General features: G+C 43.9%; 1 protein-coding gene across 1 annotated transcript in view; it reads left to right on the top strand.

The window, feature by feature from the left end:
- lrpprc (leucine-rich pentatricopeptide repeat containing) overlaps positions 1–27,782 on the top strand; it is a 56,698-nt gene that overhangs the window by 22,652 nt on the left and 6,264 nt on the right. Inside the window, exons 23-34 of the mRNA XM_079362504.1 lie at positions 669–876; positions 8,109–8,233; positions 12,204–12,310; positions 16,800–16,868; positions 17,025–17,115; positions 17,710–17,852; positions 19,500–19,638; positions 20,100–20,226; positions 23,317–23,405; positions 23,492–23,696; positions 25,184–25,311; positions 25,523–25,638. Coding sequence (XP_079218630.1) covers positions 669–876; positions 8,109–8,233; positions 12,204–12,310; positions 16,800–16,868; positions 17,025–17,115; positions 17,710–17,852; positions 19,500–19,638; positions 20,100–20,226; positions 23,317–23,405; positions 23,492–23,696; positions 25,184–25,311; positions 25,523–25,638 — 1,547 coding nt within the window. The remainder of the gene's footprint in view (positions 1–668; positions 877–8,108; positions 8,234–12,203; positions 12,311–16,799; positions 16,869–17,024; positions 17,116–17,709; positions 17,853–19,499; positions 19,639–20,099; positions 20,227–23,316; positions 23,406–23,491; positions 23,697–25,183; positions 25,312–25,522; positions 25,639–27,782) is intronic.

A 27,782-nucleotide genomic window follows, 5' to 3' on the forward strand; every position in this document is an offset into this window, starting at 1 on the left:
CGCGCACACACACACGCGCACACACACGTCCTTTTCACCATTTAGCCCCTCGTGTTAGCCAGATGGGCGCGTGGCCCAGTAAAAAGCCCTCCATTACTGGCTGGACTTGACCAAACTGATCCACCCCTCAGCCCGCTTACCAGCGTGTCACGGGGGCCATGGTGGGCCCTCATCGCCACATACCTATAATTTAGCCCCCCAAGTGCTTTCTACATGGCCACAGCAAAAAGCCGGCCTCCATTGTAGGGGTCTGGTAATTGTAGTCTCGTTTAGAAAACCGCAAGTAGCAATTAGCACAGAGTTGGCATTATATGGGGTTGCATTTGCATCCCCGCTGGGTGCAAAATGCTGTTTTAATATGGGTTTGTTTTCCCCACATGGAATTAGCTAAAGGGGCCTTTTATCATATCCACACACCCTACTCTCCTCCGAGACGAGCTCTGCATACATCCCGCTTTCTCTCTCCTCCTCCTTCTACATTATCTCTCTTTCTCCTCGTCTTTTGCTCCTTTAAATTCGTCTTGACATCCTAAAAGCTCTGCCCGTCCTTCATGTGGAAGTGAGGCCTCCCTACTTGTTGTTTGGCAAAGCTTACTGATTCTAACATGTCATCACATAAACGTCCTTCTGTCTTTCTCTCTCTCTCATGTCCTCCTCCTTCATCACAGAGGCGACCAACCTGCTGAAGGAGATGAAAGAGAAGGACGTGGCGATCAACGACATGCACACCACCATGATCTTCCACATGCTCAACAATCTTGTGGCGAAGGGCAATGCCTCAGCAATCCAACAGGTGCTGCACACCATCTTCACCCTCGGGCTGACCAAGCCCACCGCCAATCTGTGCTCATCCCTGGTCTCTGTCCACCTGGAAAGGTAAATAAAAAATTTAAAAAAACTAGAGGGTGTTACAAATAAGAAATCCCTGATTCAAACTCCCTTTTGCCATGTACACACAGATTTATTGTTAAAACCACGACTTGTTTACTTGTTTTATTTCTGTGGCTCGAGTCTGCCACTAACCAGCCAACCAGCCCAATCTTGTTGTCAGATTTGCATCTATATCTGCCAAATCCAGTTGCCAGGTGTGTGTATGTATGTGTGTCTCAATGAGTCACTCATCCCTCCCTATGATCATAGCCGAGGTTACGTTCTGGGTCAGCGATTCAGACAGAGAGAGGATGTGGAAATTGCTCATTTATGTGTGTGTGTGTGCGTGCAGTGTTAGAGCCAGCTTTTTGTTTGTTTGAGGATAAGCCAGCTGCAACCTCTCCCATGAGCCCCCACCCCTGATCCCCTAAAACACCCACCACTGTACTCCAAGGTGTAAGTGTGTGTGTGTGGTGAAAGAGATGGCCATCGATGCTTCCTCCCCGTAATGCAAAAAATGCAAATGAACGTCAGCGAACACTGGTTGTGGGGTTACTGGTGCAGCTTCACCCCTCAACTCCATTCGGTATGTGTGTATTCAGTGTGTGCGCTTATTTGTCAGAGCAGCTTTTAAGTAGATCAACTCATTAGCATGTTAATTATGTACAGAGCACTAATTACTGGATTTACCACAACGGCACAGTACGCCATTTGGGGGCCAGCCACAACACACACTGCTCCTGCTTTCATACACACTGTTTACCTCTAGTGTGCATGCTGCAGCAGAGGTAGACCTTTGCACATGAAGCCTGGGGAAAAAAATCCTCACGCTCAGGCTCAGGCGCTCACATACACTTGTGGTCCCCTGCCGCTGTTTGTTTTGCTGTAAGTCTGGTCTCTGGCACAAATTAGAGTTTCCAGGTTCATCTGTTAATCACTGCTTCTGTGAGATTAGCGGGCTAATTTACTCCTGGGTCATCAACAGCAGCCCCACACACACACACACACACACACACACACACACACACACACACACACACACACACACACACACACACACACACACACACACACACACACACACACACACAAGCTTACCTCAGGCCCGTTTCACAAATCAAGTGCCAGTTGTACTTTTTCCAAATGATAGTACAGCACAATCACAAGGGAAGAAGCTAACTGCTGCTATTTAACCGCCATCTGTCTTGCATTTATTTTTTCCTGTTGGATGGGTTTCAAGGCTTGGAAATAGTCGATACATTCTAGGTTGATCTCTGTACTTAACCTGAACATTGGCATTTAGTTCCTTTTTAAATCTGACTTTTTTTTGCCTCTACTTATGAACTTTAGATCGATCAGATTCTTCCCTGCAAGAGTGAGATGATCCCTGAATGGCTGAATACCCTGAAACTTAATTTATTATTTGTTTGCCGAGTGATGCTGTGTTCAAGCTGTGAAATGCTTTTTGGACAATAAAGCAGATTCAACAGATCATGTAGTTTGAGCGGAGCCCCAGGGCAGCTTTGAGCACCGCAACATTTGACTTTTACGATCTGTTGAAGTCTGTCTCAGTGCTCCCTTCTCCTCTTTTATCTTCATCAATACGTCTCCACCTCTTAGTTCCGTCAGTCATCGGACAAACAGACAGTCAGGACGAGAGGGGAGGGAGGAAAACGATAAAAGAGGACAATGCAAGGCGTCACTCCCGCCTGCACCCGTCTCATCGCTGCGCCAGCACTAATAACTTAATGAACACTTCTCCGGCAGATTAGCCCTTGACAGCCCATCATATGCGCCGCCCAGTTAGCTTTCATGCCCGTCCGCTCAGTGTTGTGTGCGTGGTAATTCTGCTACTGCGCTAGCTGGCAGGCTGCTAAGATTTCCACATCTTTATAGGAATGATCAGTGACAGGAAATGCTAATGAGTCAACAAAATGAGGAGCTGGCAGGACGTGTATAATAAGACAGTAATTGTGAGGATAGTATAGGAGGAGGATTGTGGAGGGGTAGAAGTGGGCCGGGAGAAAATCATTTCTCTTCCACTCTTTCCTACTTTTTTGTCACTAAAGAGTGTGAGTAAGGCCTAAAACAAGAGAGGAGCTTCAGTTGCTAATATGCACAGTTAGAAACTAAAGCGTGAGAAAATGTGAATGTGGGGTGCTTATTTTGCTCAGTTGGATGCCATTTGGTGCATTTCATCCCCCACTTTCTGCAAAGCTCAAAAAATGAACCTAAAGGCTGAGTAGCTCCATGAAAGCAAACAAAAGCAAAATGAAACATAAAAGAAGTCTGTGTTCCTAGCTTGTCTAAGAAGTTGAGCATTAGCCCGCTAAAGAGCCTCATATTCCTGCAGAGGATGATGGAAACCAACAGAGAGCTGAAAAGACAAAAAATCATTGTAAACTGTTATCGTTTCCAGTCACACAATTTTACATTGATGCTTCTGTTGTAAGTATTGTGGCGAGCTGCGTGGAAGAATGATTCATGAACGAGGGTTGGTCTCATTCACCAAACACTGTCCCAAGCAGGTGCTTTTGTTTGACAGAACATGAATACATCAACAACACGAATATTGCCAACAGCAGGAGGTCATGAACTGCAATACCCCAAACACTCATGGTTTACACCAAAGTCCTGAACACCCATAATGCTTTGCAGCATCAAATCCCCCGCGATTGGCTCGCGACATAGCCCCCACCTGAGGGGTCAGTCGTCCTCGACAACCCCATCACCCAAAACAAAGTCCCTCAAGCGTCCAGGCCGCCTCTGGCGGCGCGCGGGCCGTGTAGGACCATCAGGAGCCGGTCCAGGGGGCAGAATGCAGTCATCACCTCCCTCATCAGCGGCAGGTGGAGAAAGAGGGTGATATGGGGAGAGTCTGTCTTGGTGCAGCGCCACCATGCGACCCCTACCAGGCATCCATACCCGGTATATGACCTCCGACAAGCGGCCCACCACTTCACCGGGTCCCTGCCAGTTGCTGCACAGTTTTGGAGAGAGTCCCTTCTTGCGGACAGGGCAGTACACCCACACCTTGTCCCCTGGTGCAAAGGCCTATCCTTTGCAGCGGGTGTCGTAGGCCCTCTTCTGCCGGACACCGGAGTTTGCCTGGGCCTGGCGGGTGTAGTCATGCCCCACATGCAGACGCTCCCTCCGTCTGCTAAAGTAGTCCATTTCTTTTCCGCTCGCGATCTCAGCTTCCAGCGGGGTGTGAGAGCGATGGGTTGGTCCCTTCTGGGCGGTGCAGCCATCATTCTCCTGCTGTTCCCTAAGCTGCTCAGCAGTCAGCGTGAGCCACCCCTGTCCGTCGCTGATAGGTCAGGCAGCCGCCGCCCTCCGGACCGCCTGGCTCTGCTGGGTTGCAGCTGACCGATGGTGTCCCCCTAGCTGATACTTCCTCTTCCGCCCAGAATGGAGCTCCAGTCTCTTTGCCTAGGGTGATGGTCCTCTTCACCAAGTCGACTTGGGCTCCCCAGCGGCTCAGCAGGTCCAGGCCGATAATACACGGGTCCCGGATATTGGCAAGCCAGAACTCGTGCACCACCTCCTGGTCTCCAGCCCGGACCGTCAACAGCCTCTTCCCCTCCATGCTAGCCTTTTCTCCGGTCACCGTCATCAGCTGGGTGCTGGTGGGGGTCCAAGCTATGAAAGGTGGGCCTGTGGTATCAGGGAGGATGCCTGGTCTCACCAAGGAAATGGTTGACCCCGTGTCTATTGGGGCGAGGCAGGTTTGACCATCAAGTTGGCAGTTCAGGCACAGTCCTTTTGTGTGGCCACAATGGTCCACCAGCATCCATCTGCCTTGGAGGGGAATTGGAGGCTGGAGTGGCGGTCCCCTCACTGGGCCACTCCATGGTAGCTTCCCCCCAAGCTGGTTTTCGGGGCAGGAGCCAGGCAGTTGCGTCCTCGTCACACAAGTAGCAGCGGTTCACTGAGTGGGGCGGACGCCAGAAGCGTGAGGACCTTCTCTGGAGCCACATGACTTGGTGGACTTCTTCCTCCTCCCCCACATTACAGTCAGCCGTGTTGACAAGTGGTCGTGGAGCAGGTCGTGTGGGCTGTGTGGAGAGTACCCTCTCAGCTCGTTCAGCGCCTCGGTGGTGCATGACGCAGGACAGATGCAGCCATCTGGAGGATCATCTACCGGCAACATTGCCGCGCTGCTCCTCCCGACGGCGACGAAGCAGCTGAGCGTCGCCTTCCTATCTAGCGGACGCTTCAGCTAGCAGCATCGCTGTGGCTGCAATGCTCCTCCCGGCGACGTTGTCGCCATTAGCCGCACAGTACTCCTAGCAAGCGTGTTTATTTTACCACGCATGAGTACATCTCCGATAATACGCTGCCAACAGCAGGATCTCTTGAACCGCAATACCCCAAACACTCATGGTTTACACCAAAGTCCTGAACACCCATAATGCTTTGCAGCATCAAACCCCCCGCGATTGGCTCTACAATCGCTACAGTATGTTTGTGAAAATGTCTGCTGTAGTATGGTTTTAGCAGGTGACGAGGGCTAGCAGTACTGAGCAGGTAGCAGAAGCTCGAAGAAGCTGTCAGAGAGTTGACAGACGGCAGACTTGGAACTTTTTTTACAGTCTGTTACAGTCAACATGGACGTTACAATGCCAGGTCTCCATGGCGATCTTTGGTACAACAGGAACACTTCATTTGACTCTTTCATTGAGACAACAAAGTTAAGTAAAAAATGTGTTAAATATTGAATTGTTAGCATGTTCAACTACGGCTAACAGGCCAAAATGATCGTACGAATGTGCATCAACTTGCGCGCGCACACACACACACACACACACACACACACACACACACACACACACACACACACACACACACACACACACACACACACATACTCATACTCATACTCATACTCAGAGTTCAGTGGCTTAGCTACATCGTGTAAACTTACACCTGTGGCTGCACTGGTATGAACGTCAGTAAGTGCCATTTTTAGCACATGTAACTGTGTGCTAGTGGTGTCATGATCACCATCTCATTTGCGTTTCGACACAGACACCTCGTCCTCCCCCTATAAAGACGGTGTCTTGATAACAGGCCTGTCCATCTCCTCTGAACAAAAGAGGGGGACAGACGGAGAGAAAAAAACGAGTGGGGGGCGAGATGAGACAAAATGAGCTTCCTTGTCTAATCCTTCAGGTTTCCACTGAGCAAAGCACTCTTTTTTTTTTTTTTTTTTTTTTTCAAGGCTTAATTGGCTGGAAAGTGGCTGACATGCAAAGTTGAGGACATTAACAGGGCTGTGCGCCCCAGTAAATGGCAATGCAAAGTGACAGTTAAATTGTACCTAAGGGAAATTATCCATCTTTCGACATCCTTAGCTCTTTTTTTGGGGTGGATTTGTGGGCAGAGAGGGGGAGCAGGAAGGAAGAGTAGGGGGTGTAATTGCAACGCCAGGCCGTTTTTTTTTTTTTTTTTAATTGATGGGATTTTTTTTTTATTATTATTTTTTTAAGTTGTCTCATTTGGAAGAGGGAAGAATAAATAGCCGTTGAGCTTCAGCTAGGATTTGATAAGGTAGCTAAACCAAGTGTGGAGAAAGTTTTTAGACAAGTTGACAAGGCTACAAAATGATTAAAATGTACAAAACTAAACACTCTCGACCCACAAATGCCATTCTATGTCATCTGCAAACAGTTGGCTGCTTTTTGTTCTGGTCCTTGTCTCATTTTTGGACATAAACTACCCATGTCACCCCCCTTTCTGGTGGTGTTGATCCATTTCCATGCTCTTTCTCTCATTTTAAAAAATCTCTTGGACTCTCTTGTATGTTGTTCAATCAGACTGTTGTGTAGTTGAACAGCCTCTTGACTGGCGCTGCCGAATAATGTTGTCCCTCTTCATATCAATTAGTGGACCTCTTTACCTTTCCAACCCCAATCACTCCATTCCTCCTCCATTCATCGCTCTCTCAGGCTTCTGCCTAACAGAAGCCAAATTCAAGGTCAGAGTATTTCTTTTTTTTTTTATTCCGCATTGTTGCTCCTTTTAGGCATATTTCTCTTCCCCACTTGTCTAATTGATTAGAGAAGTGAACACTCCAGAAATTATACCTGTTCCCTCGCAATCTCTGTCTCTCACACGCGCCGTCCATCCGTCTCTTTCTCACTCACTTACACTGCCCCTCCTGCCTCCCCCATGGGTGCCCTATCTGCTTTGACCTCTGCGTGATTGACATGGTAATTACCCAATCAGCAGATTGATGGCAGCGCTGTCACAATAGAGAGGATTGAAGTAGTCTCTCTCCCTTCCCCTTCTCTCAGCCTCTCATTCTGGTGCTTCCTTTTTCCGGCTCTTTTTCTCTTCTTCTCTTGTTATCACTCCATCAGGCACACTCGCCCTCCCCTTTACGCACCCCTTTGTTTGTACGTCCACCCGGGAAGAGCTGACATGAGAGGAAGGGCTGTGAGCTGCAGTTGGGAGTAATGTTGTTGCCATATTTCTGATAAATTGCTCAGCTGGGGGGCAAGGTCATCGGCTGACAGCATGAAATCAAAAAGGAAGATGGTGAGGAGAAAAGGAGAAGGAAGGAAAGTGAAAGGCAGAAGGAGATGAGGGGGGGGAAAAGGGAAATGAGGGAAGAGGAAATGAGGAGAGGTTAAAGGGGGTCGGAGAAAACAAAAGAGGATGAAAAAAGCAAGAAGTTTGTCGGGGTGAGAGGAGCCGAGCGGAGAGGGCAAAGAGCAGTGGAGTCCTTTTGTCTGCTGCATGGCTTTCCATTTAAAAGCCTGTCCAGAGAGACATTAGCCCCTTGCAGACAGATGTGTGAGAGTGCACCTGATTGCGTGAGAATGATGTATTGAGGCCAAAAGGCTTCATCTCCCACTGTTGTGCTGTCATGAAATCAAAGGCCTGTATTGTTACAAGGGGTCATAGTGCTCCAATAGAAGGTCACAGGTCTGACCACGAGTGATACACTCTCTATTCTCTACAGACACACTCCTGTATATGACTGATTGTACTGATATGACATCTAACATGCTCCCTGAACTCTCTCCTTCTGTGTGTGTGTGTGTGTGTGTGTGTGTGTGTGTGTGTGTGTGTGTGTGTGTGTGTGTGTGTGTGTGTGTGTGTGTGTGTGTGTGTGTGTGTGTGTGTGTGTGTGTGTGTGTGTGTGTGTGTGTGTGTGTGTGTGTGTGTGTGTGTGTGTGTGTGTGTGTGTGTGTGTGTGTGTGTGTGTGTGTGTGTGTGTGTGTGCGCAGTGACGACCTGACCGGAGCCCTTGAAGCATTGCTGGATTGTCAGAAGCGCTACAAACAGATGCCTCGCACCCACGACGTCATTGTTGGTCTGGTGGAGAAAGGAGACATGGCTCTGCTTCAGAAAGGTTTAACATTCAACTTCCTTTGAGCTTTATAATAATTGTGTAGTCGATGAACATATTTTTCGAAAATTCAATTCTGATGGGGATATTAACAAACAAACAAAATCAAAAGTTGAGATTTTGGCCACCTGATCAGTTTACCACACGTATACTTCTTTTTACAACTTTGAGGTCCAGGATACAGAAAATATCTATCTCATCAAAACACATGAATAATAAAGACATCACGCTAAATATATATATATATATATATTTCTTTTCTTTCTTTTTTTCTTTCTTTTTTTCCCATCACAGGATCTTATTTACAATCTTTTACCAAAATAATAACGTAACATTTCACACTGAAATCAGGATCACATGATACGTTCATACATTTGTATCCAAAGATGCAACACACACAGATAATAAATAAATACAATGAAATTTTTTTTTTTTTCAAAGGTTTATTTTTGGCCTTTTTGCCTTTATTGATAGGACAGTGGATAGAGTCGGAAACAGGGAGAGAGTGGGGAGAGACATGCGGGAAAGTGGCCACAGGCCGGACGCGAACCCGGGCTGCCCGCGCGAGGAGCAAAGCCTCGCAACATGGTGCGCGCGCTGCCGCTGCGCTATCGGCGCCACCGAATACAATGAAATTTTAAAAAAGTATATAAAGACGTGTACATTACATTTATGTCCCATTACTTGGTCGTACACAGACCTCATCCATTGACTTGAGGAGAAGCACATTTTATGTAAAGGTCTGCTTTTTGTCTTTATTGAACTTTTATTCATTTACAACTTTCTTAATGTATAATAAACATTTATAGAAATCAACGAGTTCTTGAAGCCATAATGATAATTTTCACACTTTAAGGTCATCTTTTTAAATGTCATCACTAATTGATCCAACGTGAAATATACTATATATTAATACTAAAGGATCACACTCAAAATAAAAGTCCTGCAGCTTTGCAAGGTTCAGCTTTTTCCAACCATGACCTTTTAAAATGTGCTTTGCCTTGAGATGTCTTAGTTGATATTTTAAAGCTACCGTAAATTCCGTACTATTGAGCGCACCTGGATATAAGCAGCACCGGCTAAAAATAAGTAAATAAATGTATTTGTACATATATAAGCCGCACTTGATTATAAGCCGCAGGTGTCCACGCTATAACAAGAGCTATTTACACAGACGTAGGCTACCGGTAACATCCGCAAATACTGTAGCGTCCGTACGGACGTTAAAGGACGACGAGAGCGTTCAAATAATAACTTTTAATAACCCGATCACTGTCGGCCGTGACCACGCCGTTTACAGCAGAGAGCAACACATAACTTGCCGTAACAATCCAACTCTCTCCCCCAGCGTTCTCTCATACAGCCACTCAACACGTTCTCGCTGGTGCATTCACTGACTCTCCACATAATCGGAATTATGAACACATTATCAACTACTGACTTTACAACATGAACCGTTACAATACGAAGCCTAGCCGACGGTGTCTGTAACACGGCTGATGAAAAAGATGACCGTAATATATTTCACAAGAAAAAGTCCATCCATTCACTGCCTCAGAATGACTTCATTACTCACTTCCTCAGTCTCTGTTGTCACTGTCAGTGTCATCTTAACGTGCAGCAGCTCTGTTAGCTTCTTTGACAGCCAGGTCGATCGCCTTTAACTTGAAAGCTACATCATATGTATTTCTCCGTGTGTTTTCCATCATGAGGGTGCGTGCATGAAGCGCAAAATGACTGATATTAAGATCCGACGTGACAAAGTCAAATGTTTTTGCGGCAGAAGCTCATTGTCCCCCATAAAAAATCCATGCATTAGCCGCACCGGAGTAGAAGCCGCAGTGCTCGAAGTGTGAGAAAAAAGTAGCGGCTTATAGTCCGGAATTTACGGTAATTGAAATGGCTGTAGAAACAGTGATTCTATAAAGAAACATAGTAACAAGGTTTTTTAATATAAACGCTATAGAAGTATTGCAAAGATAAGGTAGTCCAGATTTAGAAGTAGCATTATGATATAAAAGGGAATAACTGCACCTAGAGGAAATGTCATGCAGCAACTTCTAGTTCTTCATTTTGTCGTTTGAATAACATTTCTAAGTGAAGCCGTCGTAAAACACATTCAAAGATCTCCATTTGGATTCCAAGATAGGAACCTTAACTTTAATTGACTTTATTCAATAGAGCTCATCTGTATCAGCCTTTTGTGTCTCCTGGTTGGCTCTGAACATTTACTACTCGCTTGTGTGCGTGCGTCTGTGTGCTCTGGATTAATCCATGTTTCAAGTACCCGCAATTCCTTGCATATGTAAGGGTACCATAGAGTGAGAAATGTTGAGACCAGGGTCATGTTTAAGGACATGGCAGATCATGTTTTGAGCAGTCTCCCTGTGTGCCGGCAGCAGCATGAAGAAAAGGTCAAGTTCAATGTTCTGCCGGAGCAAGTGGCTCTAAAGTGCGTAAAGGTTAAAACTGTGCTGTTGAGCACCTCTTAACCTCCTTGCCTCCCCTTTCACCCACTCCTCTTCCCATCCTTGTCTCTTACATTCCTCCCGATAGGTGACAGACCCTCTCGGCACGCTCAAAACAAAATGACTTTATCACTCATTGTCTGACAGAGGCTGCCATGTGAACCAGCGTGCGTATCTTGAAATTACGGCTGACTCTTTCTCCCACTCCCTCGTATGAAACGGTAAAGAGGGATGACTTGTGACCCGAACCTTGAGTCACACTCAAACTGACAGCTTTGTGAGCACATGTTGAGTGCAGCAGCCAGGTGGACCTCGTCTCCATCCTTCACGATTCATGCTGTTGATAGGAAAACTCAACTCAAAAAAAATTACCATTCAAAATGAAAACGGATACCAACTGGAACCATCCAACAGACTGGCCTTCAGTGGTTTAAAACACACTAGAAGTATGACATGCCCCGCTCAAAGATCTCGACTCGCATGTCTGACTTTGAGTTCAAGTATCAACAGAGAAATGAAAGTAGTTGTTTTTGTGTGAGGCGACAAAAGCAACAACTTACAGTATGTTATTTAACCGGAGGGGACTTTGAAGAGAATGATGGACTTTATATTAGAAATAGACATAGATACAACTGAACTGTGCCTTCACCCACTAGTTTGAGGGCTAATGATTTGAAGCCTTGAGTTTTGGCCAACACATCTTGATTTTTGGACGCTGAAATTAGATTCATAATTTGCCACACTTTCCACATCTGTCTCCTCGATGACAGATCCTTGTGGTGGCAACAGGAAGTGACACCTAAAGCCCATGCTGTGTTTACATTAACTAGAGAATCAACACCAAACTGCGAGCCATTGCAGAGGACGAGCAGTGTGATCCAATCCAATGAAGGCAGCGGCGAATACTGACAATGGCGGCAGATTACTACGAAACAACATTGCATTCAAAAGTTTAAATGGTTAAAGCTCCAGTGAGAAACTTTCAGTAGAGAGGATTAAAAATAAATGTTGGTGCATTTTCTACAACTTTCGATCTTGATGATGTATTTACCTAATAAATGGCTAAAGCTCAGAGAGAAACATCTCTGCACTTTGTTCTCACTGTTGACTTCAGATGACGGCAGAGAGCTGGGATTGTTCTTTCTTCCTCCACTCCGCTGAATGTGCAGGTCCATTTGTATAACAGAAAGTTTGCAGCGTTTGTGTGTTGTGTGCATGTTACCTGTGCTGAAGCTGCTGGACAGAGATAGCACTTAATGCTGAGCAGAGCGCTTTAGCAAGTTCACAATGAGGGCTTAGGCTTTCATTTGGGACTCCTGTGTGTTTGTTTGAGAGCAGTCTTGATATGGCTGCTTTGTGCGTGGGACTTTGTGCCAAATAATGGAATCAGAAGGAAAAGATTAAGTGTGAGGTGTGTGTGTTTGTTCACTTTGCAGGCATTTTAATTCATGACCTCTCTCTGTGCTTTGTCTTCTTTGCCTGTTTGTCTCTCTCTCTCTCTTCAGCCATGGACTACGTGAGCCAGCACCGCGGCGAGATGACCATGCTGTATGACCTATTCTTTGCTTTCCTGCAGACGGGCCGCTACCGTGAAGCTCGCAAAATCATTGACGTAAGCCCCCAAAGAGTACACAAAAGCAAATTCCAAGGCTGGTGTTTGAGTTCTCTGACTTCATTTCTTTTGCACATTTTGAACAAAAGACATTAAGTGTGTTGTCCATTGAGACACGTGTAGTCCAGTTCAGTATGGTTCAGAATCACAGGACGACCAACAAGTTGATATGCGAAACAGAACAAGGAGATGTGGCTCATGATGTATATTTTGCAATACAATGTCTAATGAAGTGAAGAATGCATAATGTCCCTAAAAAGGTAACGTGTAGGATTGTCATTGTAACTTAATAGAAGTTATACCATGTGTTGCTCAATCTGATAAAGAGCTACCTGATAAAAGATAAAAAAAAGAAGTCCAGTAAAAATAAGGACAGCATGGACAAAGCTGTCATGAGCCACAGAGGACATGCGGGCTGTAATTGCCAAAACCCTTTTGTTCTCATGGTTCATCTGACCTGAATATTTTCTGAATATTTATATCTTTCTCATCTTAAGTCTTTTCTATAAGCTCTGTAGATTAGTGTGAGAAAAGGAGAGAGGCAAAGCAGGCAGATAAGAAGCGATTTTCACATGGATAAACTGCAGGGCGGTCAGGGACTGGATGGCAGGACAGAGAGATTGATGAATGAACGAGTAGAGGGATGAGCCCTGACATCAGATGAAGGGGAAACAAGGCCATTATGTTGCCTGATCAGGATGAGAACAAGAGCGAGGAGAGAGAGGGGGGGGGGGGGGAAACAACAACCTTAACTTCCCCGCTCTGACTCTTCTCTCTCGTGTCCTGGTGCGCTCTAAAAGAGGGATTTGTCCCTCTTGAGGGTTTCTAAACCCTCTTAAATATTATCTGCCTGTTGTTATTGTGGCTCTCATTCCCCTTTCTCCTGGATTGTATGCCTGTTATCCTACTTATAGCAGCGAGTCAGCTGCATGCAAGAGATGTGTGAGATTGTAAGTGGACTGTGCATGTCGCGACGGACGTCAACGGAGGATGTAGGACATAATGACAAAAAGATCAAATGTGTCGCTCACATCTGTTCGGTTTTGGCACAGTTCATCAACACTCAAGGTATCAAGTTGGGGATATTTAAATGACACCATAAGATCAGAGCATCATCAGTGAATAGACTCAACTCAAGACTTTCACTGCAGCAAGTCACTCGTTTTCACTTTTCAGAAATTGAGAGCTTCATCCTTTAAAGACGTTACATGATACAGCTTTGGGGAAAAGGGGACGTGGGACAGAATGTAAGAACTACTAGGCAATCAGGTAGGGGTAGGAATCAACAGAGACCCCCACAATATAAGTGTGAACGAGCTGTGTAGCACAAGTCTGGACAACCAAAACAATTAGCCGAAAGATGCTCAAACTACTGGTAGTCAGTTAGTTAGTTAAGATAACCGCGCCTGTCTTTTTTCTCGGGATATCATCCTTGTAAAGCATTGGTATTTCATCATCATTTTAGATTTAAATAGTATTATTAAGGCATCTTGAAAGTGTCGACTCTTGAGTTTTTTTGTACATGTTACAAGTTTGACCCTTAAGTAAGTAAAAAGTTGGATAATCTCTTGGAATGACATGTCTTAAAGCTGTTACTGACCTGTGTTGAAGCTAAGAGCAAAGTCTCTGAAGAAAAAGTTTACTTCTGAACTTTCTCTCATTAAACTTTCAAGACAATGGATATAGTGCTCAGGGTTACACTACAAAAGAATATTATCTGTCACTTAAATATTTATACACACTCCACAACCACACAAATCCTTTTTTTTTTTTTTTTTCCCCCTTCTGCGAGAGCGTCAAGTGGCGGCCCAGAGTGGTGTCTCACTTTAGGCTGTGTTTGGTATAATTGGCAGCTGATTAATCACAGCTAATTAAATGTAATGATAGAGAAAGGTGGCCAATTTTGTGCTAAATGGTCAGGTTAGGTAGAGGGTGTGAGGTGGCCCGGTCTATTAGCACGGCACGCATATGTGTGTGATGGTCAAGGTTAGGTAGTGTTGCTAAAGAGCGGTGAGCCATTATGTGTTTTTGTGTTAGGGAGAGGGGTTTGGTCATGTGTGTGGACTAAGTGGCCACGTGATTAGTGGAATTAGAACATTAGGAATTGAGATGGAGAGGGTTTGTTAAGTGGAGGTGAGCCGAGGTCGGCCCCGTCTTTTTCTTTATTGTGTACCTGCACTTAAAGGTGAGAGGGAAACTCGAGACGATGTTTTAGAATCTGGAGGCCCCACAAGGCTCGAAGTGACGGCCTTCGTGCTCTCTGCTGCGCCCGTTTGTGCGTGGGTTGGAGGATGAGCTGGACCCCATGACACTTTTCCATTGTCTTTTTTTGAAAGTGAGTGTCCAAGCTGGGTTTTTTTTTTTTTTTTTCTGTTTGTTTCTACTTTGTATTCTTTTGATCCATCGTCCCATGCGTGTGTAAAATTATGCGTCTTCTTATTTGTGAGGATTTTGTTTTTCTGCTCAGATTAGGGAGATTTGTCCTGACGGATTCGAAATCCCAAACACATTGCTGTGTGCGCACAAGTTGATGTGCAAGCCTGCAAGACTTCACCAAGTAAAGGGAATCGGAGACAAAAAAAGATGGAGCACTTGCACTGGGGCCTTAGTCTCTAAGAAGATTAGACAGACTGAGAGAGAGAGAGAGTGCAACACATTTTAATTTGTCCCTTTGGCTGGTTGGGTAAGAACATAATGCCTTCGCCTGGGTTGGATGGAGGGATGGAGATGCGGGGAAAAGACAGAGTTGGAGCTGGAGAGATTTGGAGGAAGAGGGAGAGGGATTGAGAGAAGTGGGGATTGAAAGAGAAAAGGATGACGGCAGTGAGGGATGGTCAGAGAGAGGGATGAAGCCCCCTCTTTTCTTGACTCCCTCCCACTCGAGCAGTATGACAGGCTCCCATCAAAGAGGCCAGCAAGGATTGAGCGCAGTTGATCCCTGTTCAGATTAACTTCCTGGCAGATCTCTCTGTCTCTCTCTCACCCTTCTTCCCCCCCCCCCCCCCCACCCCAACAGATTACCAGGAAGAGAGGGCAGGCAAGATTTCTCAATCCTAGTCTTTTTCAGATTGTATCAAAGCCCCCAAGAGACAGATGAAATCCTGATCACTGTTAGTCCATGATAATAATCATCTAGTCACTCCACGTATCAGGCTAAATCTCTGCTACACGAGCCTGCAGATCAATCTATGTCAGCCCTTATTTGACAGGACACACACACGCTGTCTCTCTGCGTATCACTGTTGTCCTAAAATCTCCACAAAATACAAAACTATTTATGACCGTTTTGGGCTTTGTAGTCAGGACATTTTTAAATCTAAATCTGTTGTTCTGTGATCTGTTTGGAATTTTTGACATCTGAACACTAAGATTAACCAGTGTATTCTTTGCTGCTGTGACCTGGCTCCACATTAAGAGGGGCAAAATCATCTCAAGGTCTATTTTCTACCCAAAACATTGTGGATGACAGTTTGGTACACACTGTATAGACATAACAGTAAAAAAAAGATTTTTTATGTCCCCAGTTTGATTTATTTATCTGTTTTGATGTTGCCGTTTTGCATCCTCAGAAAGGCACATTTATCTTCCAGCTCTGCTTCCTGTAGTGTTTTAAGAAGGCTTTTCTTAACTTTCAGTTATTCTCACTTAGCAGCAAAATCTGTGTTTTTGTAATGCACTGGAGACGAGACGCTGTTATGGCCTCAGGTTCAGTGTGCGAGTCAAAAATGCAAAATACTTTTTTTTGGACCTTTTAAAATATATGGCTATGCAGTGTGTTTATATGTTATAACACCATATTTATATTTGTTTTTATTAGTGAAAACTGATTCAGTGAATGTCTTCTTTCGTAAAAATCACCTTCAGCTTTGGGTGTTTATGAGGATTTTAACTTTAAACGTCATGAACCACAAAAACCTAGAAAATGAACAACAGAATTGTTGATGGTGAAAATATTTTTGTTGGTGCCAAAAGCATGTTTGAGACTCCTCTGAAGAAATACCTTTTACTGCATGCCAGTTGTTTCGTCTGTGTGGAGATGCTCTGCCTTGTGGCCTTTGTTTACCTACAATGTAAAATGTGAGTTAGCTCAAGGCTACATAAACATTACCTTCACATTCCTCTTGCCTGTATACACAGTGGGATTATCAACAAAACACTCAGTGTGTGTAAAAATAACACACACTGACACGGCTTTTTGCAGATGCATTTCAAGCTTCTAAATGTTTTTATATACACACTGTTTGTTCCCTAACAGTTCACTGACAGCCATTCTACAAATCCTGTTGAAATGGGATTTTGATCTGATATAAAGATCATTCTTGCTTAATACTTGTTGCATGTAAATATCAGGCGTTAAGATGTACGTATTATTGAAATGATTTTAAGACATAACAGATGAATAATTGAATATTCTTTAAAAATACAATGGACAACGAAACATTGACAGTTACCCACATTGTTACAATGCAATGCTTTTTTCTTTTTATAGACCCCCGGGCTGAGGGCAAGGCCGGGGCGCCTTCAGTGGTTTGCAGAGAAATGCATTTCAGGCAACCAGGTAACACACACACACACACACACACACACACACACACACACACACACTCTCAACCAATCATAAAGGAACCAATCATGCCCACAAATATAAAGCAGACAAAAAAAAAAATACCAAAATTCCACCATACATTAAATGTTGTTTTGTTTCTTTGTACAGTTGGAGTCCTTGGAACAGATGCTGGACATGACAGCCAAACTGTTCGAGTGTGACAGAGACGAGATGTACAGTTACGCCCTCCGTCTTTGTAGTAAGTTTCCTTCTGGGATTTGTTTGTTTCTTATTTTATTTTCATTTCTCTTTGTCTGCATGTTTGCAACAACAGTTAGACCCAAACCGTGTGTGTGTGTGTGTGTGTGTGTGTGTGTGTGTGTGTGTGTGTGTGTGTGTGTGTGTGTGTGTGTGTGTGTGTGTGTGTGTGTGTGTGTGTGTGTGTGTGTGTGTGTGTGTGTGTGTGTGTGTGTGTGTGTGTGTGTGTGTGTGTGTGTGTGTGTGTGTGTGTGTGTGTGTGTGAATGGGATCAGTAAGAAGTGAAGACATGGTGTGATTGCTGCACTGGGGAGCAGAGCAGATAACAGTAGTGATTGGAGTGTTAAAGCTGATTGTCAACCCATTAAACCTAACCTTCTTACACACACACACACACACACACATGCTTGTTAGTGTGTTTTCTAAATTACAGCATCGTTGAGGGTCAGACAGTTGATCAGATTAGTGCTTTGATTGCCCTCCCTCAGCATGGAGCTGTCAGAGCTTCAACCAGTCTGTCATGGCCTTATACAAAATGACATAAGAACACGCCTTTTCTCTCCCTTTTGCTTTTTTTTTTTTTTTTTTTTTTTAGAGGACACAAACAACTGGCAGAAGGCGGAGGCACTGTGGACAAAGATGCAGGAAGAGAACCTTATTCCCAGAGAGAGAACCCTGCGTCTTCTGGCAGACATCCTGAAGAACAACAGCCAGGAGGTGCCCTTTGAGGTGCCTGAGGTAAAACCCCCTAAATAACCTGTACATTAGACGAACATTCATTAAATGGATCTGTTATTCGGAAGAATAACTTGCCAGGAGGTTCCTAAAGGGGGGGGGGGGGTGACGAGCAGATAAAGCTGAGAGCACATTCCCGAGAGCTCTGGAGGACTCTTAAAGTGCCTGAGGTCAAACATAACACACACGCAGGCAGCACTGATGGTTTAACACAAATCACAACGCTGCCTGTGCATGCATTTCTGTCTTCAAGTATAACACAAAACAAACCCACTTCTATAATGTGACAGTGTTTACTCGTATGCTGTTTTTTTATTAGTGTCAATTCAATAACCTTTAAGCTTGGGAGCTGTTAATGTTAAGGACAAGTGTGGATGTCTCTGGGAGCTGTGGACTCGAGAACCTTTGATGAATAATTTACACCATTACCGACACTTCACAAATAAATCAAAGAAGCAATAATGCATATAATCACAAGGGATGCAAGACGTGTCTTTAGAAATAAGCAGAAATAATCCAGTACATGCAGAGCCAAAAGCCAAGGAGTCAAATGAAGACTGTGTTCATTGTGATTGCTGTCAGGTATGTTTGAATGCATTTGTTAGGTAATGATATTTCTCTGAGAGATTTGCCAAATTTAAACGCAGGCGGAAACCCATCGTTTCAACTCTCACTTAATTCCACACAGCATAGATTAATCAAAGAGAAAACAGACCCCAACCTTTAATCATAAAAAGTAACCCCCAGCTGCTCTCTACATATAGACCCCCGCCCAGCCACTACCCCCGCTCCCCCTTTAAGCCTCTGTTCATTACATGCAGAGGAAACAGGATTGCAGCTCTGATCTGAAGTGTGGTCAATCAGAGCGACTGGCTGGTGAAAGGAATTACAGCTTGATCTGTCTGTAAATCTTTAATGCCCGACTAATTTAGCCAGCAGCTAAATGCCACCATATGGCTGCCACTGGATTCTTAGTTATTTATGCACATATTCCTTTTTCCTTTAATCAGATCCCCGTTAGCTGACTTAAATGCAGTAGCTACTCTTCCTGGGGGTCCACATACAACACATATAGTCTCTTTTAAATTCAGCCTAAAAGACCAAAAAACCATAACAGACGGAATTTCAATATGTAAAAAAAATAAACAACAAATGAAATAAAGTCAAAGGAGATTTTTTCCTTCAAATAAAGTAAGATTGCTTTCCTCGTTGCGTTTTTCTCAGCTTTGCCTTGAACACAGAAGCGTGCTCCAATAGCCTGAAGCATGATGAGACAGGAAGTGATTGCTGTTGCCTGGAGCGATGAACTTAGTGACCCCTGGGGCTCTTCGGTTGACACCCCCGCTCTGACACACACTCTCTAAGGCACACACACTTTCCTTTTTTGCCCTTGGGATGCCAGGCCTAATTTGCCCCCAGCCAATACAGCTTAACCCCCTCCCCATGTTGCTACATGGGCGGCCGAGCATTAGGGGACCCTGCCCTGCTGGCCCCACATTATTGCACTGTCATACACACTCAAACACACAACAGCTCACTGCATGCACACAGCCAAACATGTATACATGCTCTAATGCTGGATGTAGCTGTGTTGTGATGCAAACATCATTCTGGGTTTGAGCTTTTTCTTTCTCCTTGTGTCATATTTAGACGTGGTATCAACAAGTCCAACCACAGCTTACGAATACAGAGGCAACCACAGAGCAGCCAACCCAAGCTGAATTACCAAATATCAATAGTGCGTACCAGGTCCGCCTGATGACCCTTTGTAAGAAGAACAAGGCCAAAGGTAAGGGAAATATGTTATTCCAAACTTGTTCACTGGTTGGGTAGAAACTTCTTGAATCCATTATCTACGGCACTGGAGCTGCTGAAAGGCTTTTTTTTATAGTGCATTGACTTATGTGAAATTGTATAAATAATTGTTAAGTTTACCAAAAGTTGTTTCTGCTTAAAAATGAACTCATCAGTGTGAACTGTATGAGGAATTATCAGAGTCTCTGTAAAGCGAGAGCTTTACGGAGACTCTGATAATTCATCATCACTCAGATCAGAATGAATTCTCCAAGCAGTTCCAACTTCAAACTCTAGCTTTAACAACATAGGAAATAAGCATACCAAACTATTCCACCCCTGCATCCATATGTCTGAGAGTATATTACTGAATCCACGAGTCAGCTTTTTCCTAGCTGTCACAACCTCTGACTTGTTTTTTTCTTCTTCTCTGCTTCTTTCAATTTCTTCCTCCAGAAGCCTTTGAGAAGCTGAAGGATGCAGAGAAAAAGGACATGGCATTCAGCGCTGCTTCTTATGACCTAATCATCCGTGCCCTGTTGGCTGAGGCCTCCATTGAGGACGCTATGGTAGTCAAGGACATGTAAGTGCTTTAATGTTTAAATCTGCTGCCCAAAATGCTGCACATTTTACAACCCGAGAGAGTATGAGCATTACAAATGAGCTTAATATATACATTAATAAAATAGTTACTGACACAAGCTGAACAACTGATAAGTTCAACATGTATTATGGTCAGTCTGGTTGGCACTGGGTCACCTCAGGCGAAAACTCCTCACTACACATGAGGATTATAAACTGATTGTATGCTAACACATCCAGACCTGCTGGATGTTTTTTTTTTGCTAAGCCCCAAGATACACACACACACACACACACACACAACACACACACACACACACACACACACACACACACACACACACACTTGGATGAACAGATTAATTTTGGTTTTCTGGGAAGCGGGTGACTTCGAAAAAACATCAATCTCATTCCAATTAGTAATGTATCATGTGTTGTTGGGGGCGTATCAGAGCTTGAGCCTGGAGACAAATGGATGGACAGACAGAGGTATTAGAGATCTGAGCTTAGCGCAGCGTTGATCTTCTCAGCTCTGTTTGTCTTTTTATGTAATCTCTTCCTTTTTCTTTATCTCCTTTTGCCTCTTTTCTTTATATCACTTTCTCCCTGCAGAGGAAATAACACGCATTAAAGGAAAAAAAGATAATATTATAATGACACAATAGTCTGAAAGAGAACATGCAGTGACGAGTTTGTGGAAAAGAAAAAAAAAAACATGTAAAAACATCTATTACACTATCAGCCTCTTCCTTTGTTTTTTGCCTCTCTACATGCTTCACTCTCTGACGTTATGAAGAATAATCGTATCAATTTTTCGAGCCGTGTTTCAACAAGCATGAGGCAATCCAAGTGATAACCCATCTCTGTTTGAATTGGTTTATGGCATCCCTGCCTGGATAAAAGCTTCGTCTATCTGCACTCTAAATGAGAAGTGAAATGAGCTGAGAGGAGAGTCGGGAAATGAGGAGAGGAAGGAGATAAATAGAAGAGCTAAATAGGAGAGGAGGAGTGAAGAGGGGAGGAGGGCAAGATTTAATCACGTATGAGGTTAATGAAGACGCTATAGGCTTTAATTCGGCGTGCGTGTGGGTGTATTTGTTTTCGGGTAATCTGTACAGAATTGAGCAGCGGGGTGCTTATGGCGAGATTAAGGGATTGGGAGAGAGTGATGATGATGAGAGAGAGGAAGAGGTGGATGATGAATTTATTGGCTAAAGCACAATACTACCCAGAGCGGAAGGCAAGAGAGCATCTGTGCGTGTGTGTGTGTTGGGAAAAAGTGAGTGAGCAACGGCCTCTAGAGATCCCCCCCCCCCCCCCCCCCCCCCTTTAGCTCATCTCCTCTGCAATCCGTCGCCGACCCTGTTCTTGCTCCAATCTCTGCCGTGACCCTGTCACAGCGGCTGCCGGATGCTGCTTGGCCTGGTGTCGCCGCAGTGATAAGGATTGCCGGCCCTGATGCTCAATTGAGCGGAAGGATTAATCTGGTTGCAGGGCTATAATAAGAAATAATAATAAAAAAATATTAAAAAAAACGGAGGGAGGCATGATTGAGGTTTTAGAAAGAAATGAACAGGAGGAGGCCTGAAAAGAACAGCATATAGATTAAGTGGAGGGGGGGGTGATGAGAAGCAGAGGCCTCGATATTGCAGCGCTCAACCCGTCTCACCTTAATATCACACACAGATACACATGCACGTGCTCAGCAGGAAGTCGTCAGCTGTTTGATGTGCATATTACTTTCGGGGTCACAGCAGGAGCTTCATGAGACGCTCAGACTTGGCGGCATCGTCTTGTCTGTTTTCTGTCTTTGAGCTCAGGCGTCTGTCGTCTCGACACGTCTCATGAACTCGTCTGAGCTTGATGGCCAAACACAGAATTCTGAGACCGAAATGTCACAATGATATTAACCCGGCCATCATAGATTATAGATTATGGTCTTTCTGACCAGTGCAATCTTATTTATGTTGAGCCACTCTGATATGTTGATGAAATCTGCTCTTATGGTGAACATAATCTCAAATCACAATACTCATTACATAATATTGAATGGATCTTCCTTTTATTGTGCTATCATGGGAAAGATTACAAACCATAAAGAGCAGTTGATATTCTGCCTTCTGTGTTTGACTTTACAGGCAAAACCCATTTTCCTTTACTTTATATATTTTCCAGATAATCTGATAACCACCTGCTACGTTTATTGGAAAGTCGATCAAAAGCGGAATTCGTAAAACGTTTCACTGTATAAAGATGGACGACGTGTCTCCACCTCCTCCCGTTCAACAAAAGTAAAGCCAAAAACTCCCGCTGACATATTGCGCTGGTGGTGTCATTTGTCGCCAGAGTTGCACATAATGAACTTTGTCCTGGTTTTCTCATCCCTCCAATGAACACACCTCGCTTAGTGATGAAATGGCAGGTTAGTACAGTCCACAGCAGAGCAGAGGATGTCTGAAGCAGACACTCACAGTAATGGAAAGTTGAATATTTATTATGTTTTCTCTCTCCATTTCTTCTCTACTCTGCCAGTCCGCTTCTTACAGCACTGTAAGAGCTGCCACTGGGCTTTTGATATTTTCATATGGTTAAATAACTTATTAAAAAAATAAACAAATTAGTAAATAACGGACAGAAGACAGAATGCGTTTAAAGCAAGACGTATCAGTTCTGTATTTTAATAGAAGAGTTTGCGCCATTTCCCATCTGTAAACATGGTGAGCAGAGTTTATGGCCCACACGGCAGCAAGTCAGTCCTCCATCTGTTTTAGCTTTAACTGCAGGCAGCTGTTGCGTTGTCCATCTTTATACAGTCTAACTCTACAACTAAGACTAGAAGGCAGTATGGAAGCTCTGTGAAGCTTGTCTCAGTATGGCAGTATGCTCACAGCCAGCGTGCTTTCTGTTGACTATTTTTACAGTTTAAATTGTTAAGAGTTAAGAGTTGTGGCGCGCTAACATAAAAGTGTGATCACTCAAATTAGATGATGCTGAATCTAAGTCATGTTTAAATGAATGTTTAACTATGGGAGCATTAAAAAACCAAAAGAAATTCCTGATAGAAGATGCTGGTACTCTGTGTCTCTCTCAGTGCTGTGGCTCGTGTGCCTGGCTTCAAGTTCAGTGACAACGCCAACACACTGCTCATCGTCACACAGAGTAAGAAAGGCCAGGCGGAAGGTAAGAAACACACGTACTTGGATGGACACACGTACATGCTCATATTATGAACATGCATACTCACTTCTTGCACTCTTTCACCACAGCTGCTCTGGAGACACTGAAGTCAATGCTGCAGGCAGACCAAGTTCCCGGACAGCTCGGCATCTCCAAACTGGTTCAGGCCCTGGGTCGTGAGGGCAATCTGGCGGGGATCAAGGAAGTGGAGTCCCTCCTGAAGGCCCTCGGCACGTCTCTCAACCTGTCCAGCATGTTGTTTGTGAACAACAGGGCCATGGCACACATCAAAAAGTAAGACGGATTTACAAAGACAAGTTATGAGTTGAGGAGGGAATTAAATCGGTGTAAGACTGACTTATCACTTTAGGAACTCCAGTCTCATTCTTTCCACAGAGATTTCTTTGATGTGAAGGAGCCTGTATATCCAATGTCTACACAATTAGCAACTTTACGCGTATTCCACTGCATTTGTTACGATGTTTGAAAAACGGTTTTTATCTAGTCACTTGACTACTTTTTGAACACTGTTCTTACTATTCAGAACACAGAGATTAACACTTTAATACACTGCCAACAGCGAAGTGTGACAAGACCTAGACTGACACGCTCTTAAAGAAAGAGCTTACAGGACGAGCGGGGCGTCAAGTACAAATAGGAAACACAGAGTTAATAGGATTATTCATGAAGTCCTTTTAATGTCATAAAACACCCATCCTCCACTGCTGCTTTGTCGCTCCTCAAACAACAGAGAACAAAATGTAAAACACACTGCGCATCAAACTTTTATCGCATTACAGCATTAGCGCTGTCCCCCCCTGCTCGAGCCGCATCGAGGCCGTGCCAACTAGAAGGGACAGCAGGAAGTGAAGAATAGCAAGGCGGTCTCACGCCCGATTGGCCATTGCAGCGCGGGCCTGTCAGCTTGAACCCTGACCTCTGGGAGCAGCGCTCTGAGCAGCTCTGACACGTGCGTCCCCACTGTATCTGACTCAGGCTGACTGGTTAAGAGCCAGGGCGGAAAAGCAAGCAAGGCCCGGAAAGCGGAGCGCCACATTTAGAGGGGCCCCCCGCTGAATTATTCAGACGGTCCCAGTCGCAACAATCAGCGTAGATATGTTCCCCCCCCCACCTCCGAACGCTCTCGCATATACATACACAGATACACACACACACCCTGTTTGTTAAATATTCATTACGACTGCTGACAGTGGGGCGGGGGGGGGGCGGTGGGGGGAGAGCAGGCAGCAGAAAGTCTTAGAAGCAAGGTAGGGTTGCCAGATTGAGTTGTTTCAGATTTGTAGTGCTTTGGTGTGCAGGCTTTGTTTTTGGTCGTGGCAACCTCAGCAGAAAAAGCATTTCACAGTGCGAGTGTGTTTGACTGAGCATCAGAGGAAGACCGAGGGGTCTGCACTCAGTGGGAGGTCGTAATGGACTAAATGAAACCTGTATCGTTTTAATAATAAATTATGAAAAGTCTGAAGGAGCGGTTTTTAATGTTCTTTAATCCAGCCAGTTTCTTGGATGTGTTTTAGTGTTCCACTCTTATTTTATATGGATTACCTGTTATTTTTTTTCCCCATCCAGGTAGCCTTTAAAATATCAGCCATAACGGCCCTTTTTTATGTCAGAGGGATGAAAGGAATAAGGGATACAATTGTCCTATAATTCCAACACTTTTTACGTTTAAATGTACAGGTCATGGATTTATACAGCAACTGAACTAACTGACCCTTTCTCTTTCTCTTACTCGTCAACTCTTCACCATCCGCCCTCTCCAGTGGTGATCTGGAGTCAGCCGTGGAGGAGTTGGAGGCAGTTTACACAAATGAAGACAGCAAAAACCAGAGTATTTCGTTTGTCTTCAGGAAGGTCTTAGAAGATGATAATCACAAAGCCTTGGACAAGTGTAAGAGATAACTGTCCCCTCACACACACACACGCACACACACACATACACGATGCAATGCATGTATACTGAAAGAAAAATATATATGTGAGAGCATAAGCCAGCTGACTGACAGAGAGTGCTGTAACTCAGTAATAGAATCATATAACTCAGTCTTAATTGAAGACCCTAAGAATATCTCAGCTGACCAGATGTGCATGTTGTGTTTTAGTGAGTGCGATGGCAGAGCGGCTAGCCAATCACTTTGCCTGCTACAGACCTGCAACAGACCTCTTCGTCCAGCTGCTGGACATGAACAAAGTCGAGGATGCAAAGTTCATGCTTGCTGTGAGTATGACTGTGTTTGTGTGTTTGTGTGTGTGTACCCAAATCTAGCAAAAACAAATGGAGACGTTAAGTTGCGCTCCGGCATTCTCCAACAGTATGTTATGAGATTTAAATTCAGTGTTTTATGTTCTTTCTTTTCTTTCTTTTTTTTTGTTGTGTTGGGTTTGATGAAGCTGCAGGTTTTCAGACATAAAAATAAATTTTAATCTTAGGAATATATTAGTTGCTCTTGCTATCTTTCCTTCAGTGTTCAAACAGGAAATGAAGGATTCCTTTTCCGGACAATGTTTCCCAACACATTTTGATTACTCTATATGTGGACAAGTGATTTGAAAGAAACGGTCTTTATAAAGAGCGACTTTGAGCTCTGTAGTTTGTTTTTTATTTTTTTTAAAATCAGACGCAAGTTTGCTCTCCTCCAAACACAACATATGCTTCCATGTAAACAAATGCAATTCTCCATTTCAGATCACCAAATGAATGAGTTCTTCACCTTTAGGTTGGATGGAAAGTGAAATCAGCCCTCTTAAGAGCAATGCTCTGTGAAATGTAACTTTTGTGAGCACTTAAAATAAATTTTAAATCATATGGAGCACTTTGTCCCCACGTGCACTGCTGCCTTTAAGTGTAAGTGTATTGCACTTGGCTGCTTTTTAAATTATGATACCAAAGTAATTAAAATCTGCAAGAAGAAGAAAAAAAAAAATCAACAAGGGAGGCAGCGCTGAATTTAGTCCATCACAACTCCCTGATGGATCGGTCCAGTTGTTAGAGCCCGCCACTATCGCTGACTTATTTATCCACACTCACATTTGTGTCAGGAAACGCTTGCCCACACTCCTCCGCTGAGTCTGATGGTCTGAAATTGGCCTCCTCCTACTTCACTTATTTAACATAGTTCATACATTACAGCTCAATGGCTTTGCGTTGAGCTGGGGGACATGAATATGTACGAGCTGGATGAGTGAGAGACTGAAAGAAAGGAATCTGTTTCGCAGGTCGTTTTGCTCATTTCATACCAATTTTTGAAGCCTTTATTTTAACCTTGACCTTAATTTTCTTTTCACATATTTCTAAAAGTATTTAACTCGAGGGCTCGCGTCCGGCCTGTGGCTCCCCCCGCATGTCCTCCCTCACTCTCTCTTTTCCTGGTTTCTGAGCTTATCCACTTTCCTCCTCGATAATAAAAGGCTAAAAAAGCCCAAAATAAATCTTAACAAAAAGAAGAAAAAAGTGTTTAACTCCACAGCAGGAAAAATTATTGGAAGAAAAAAAGAATCCCCCTCGTATAAGTCGAAAAAGGACGACTAATCAAAAAAGGAGAATATTGAATACAGTGAGAGCACAAACCAATAACTGCTAGATTAGATTTAGAGAATTATATAAATATTCCTGATTTTAATAAAAGTAGACATTGGGAGCTATTTAATAAATAAAAAGAATAACATGCATGTACAGTATAGCTTTATGCTCAGGCCTGTATGTGTAGGTCACTTTCAGTGACTCCTCTGGAGCACACTGACGGTGAGAAATATATGTACTTGAAGGCAGAGGGGAAGAAATAAAAAACCAGTGTTGATCCACTCAGACATGGAGGAGAGACGTGCGTCTGCTGCTCCTTCCTCTCTGACGTCTTGAGTGATTATCCCTCTCAATCTTTAAACAGGAATGTCTGACTGACATGCATGTTAATGAACAGATACATTTCCCACCACTCTCTCCTTCATCACTATTTAAACACAAACTATAGATTACATGGTCTCAGAGCTATAATATGATTCCTGCTTGATATACATATTGACTTAAAATCTCTACAAAATGAGAAGACCAAAGAAACGAGCTACATTTTGTTTATCCGGGGAGGGTTAACTATTTCTTTAGATGGAAATCTTAGCTAGAGTTTAACAAAATAAGACAATTGTGCCAATAAAAGAATAGGAAAATAATTAACATGCCAAAGTAGGGATGTAATGATTCACTCAACTCATGATACGATTCTCTCAATACAATATATTTTGAATCTTTGATCGAATCGATTTTTAACTGCCTCACGATGAATCTTTACATCTTTATGCAAAATTGATGAAATAATAAATACAAACAAAAAAAGAGAGAGGCAAAAAAATCCTAGAAAAAGAAGATGC

Source organism: Symphodus melops (assembly GCF_947650265.1).
Source record: "Symphodus melops genome assembly, chromosome: 15".
Classification (NCBI taxonomy): Eukaryota; Metazoa; Chordata; class Actinopteri; order Labriformes; family Labridae; genus Symphodus; species Symphodus melops.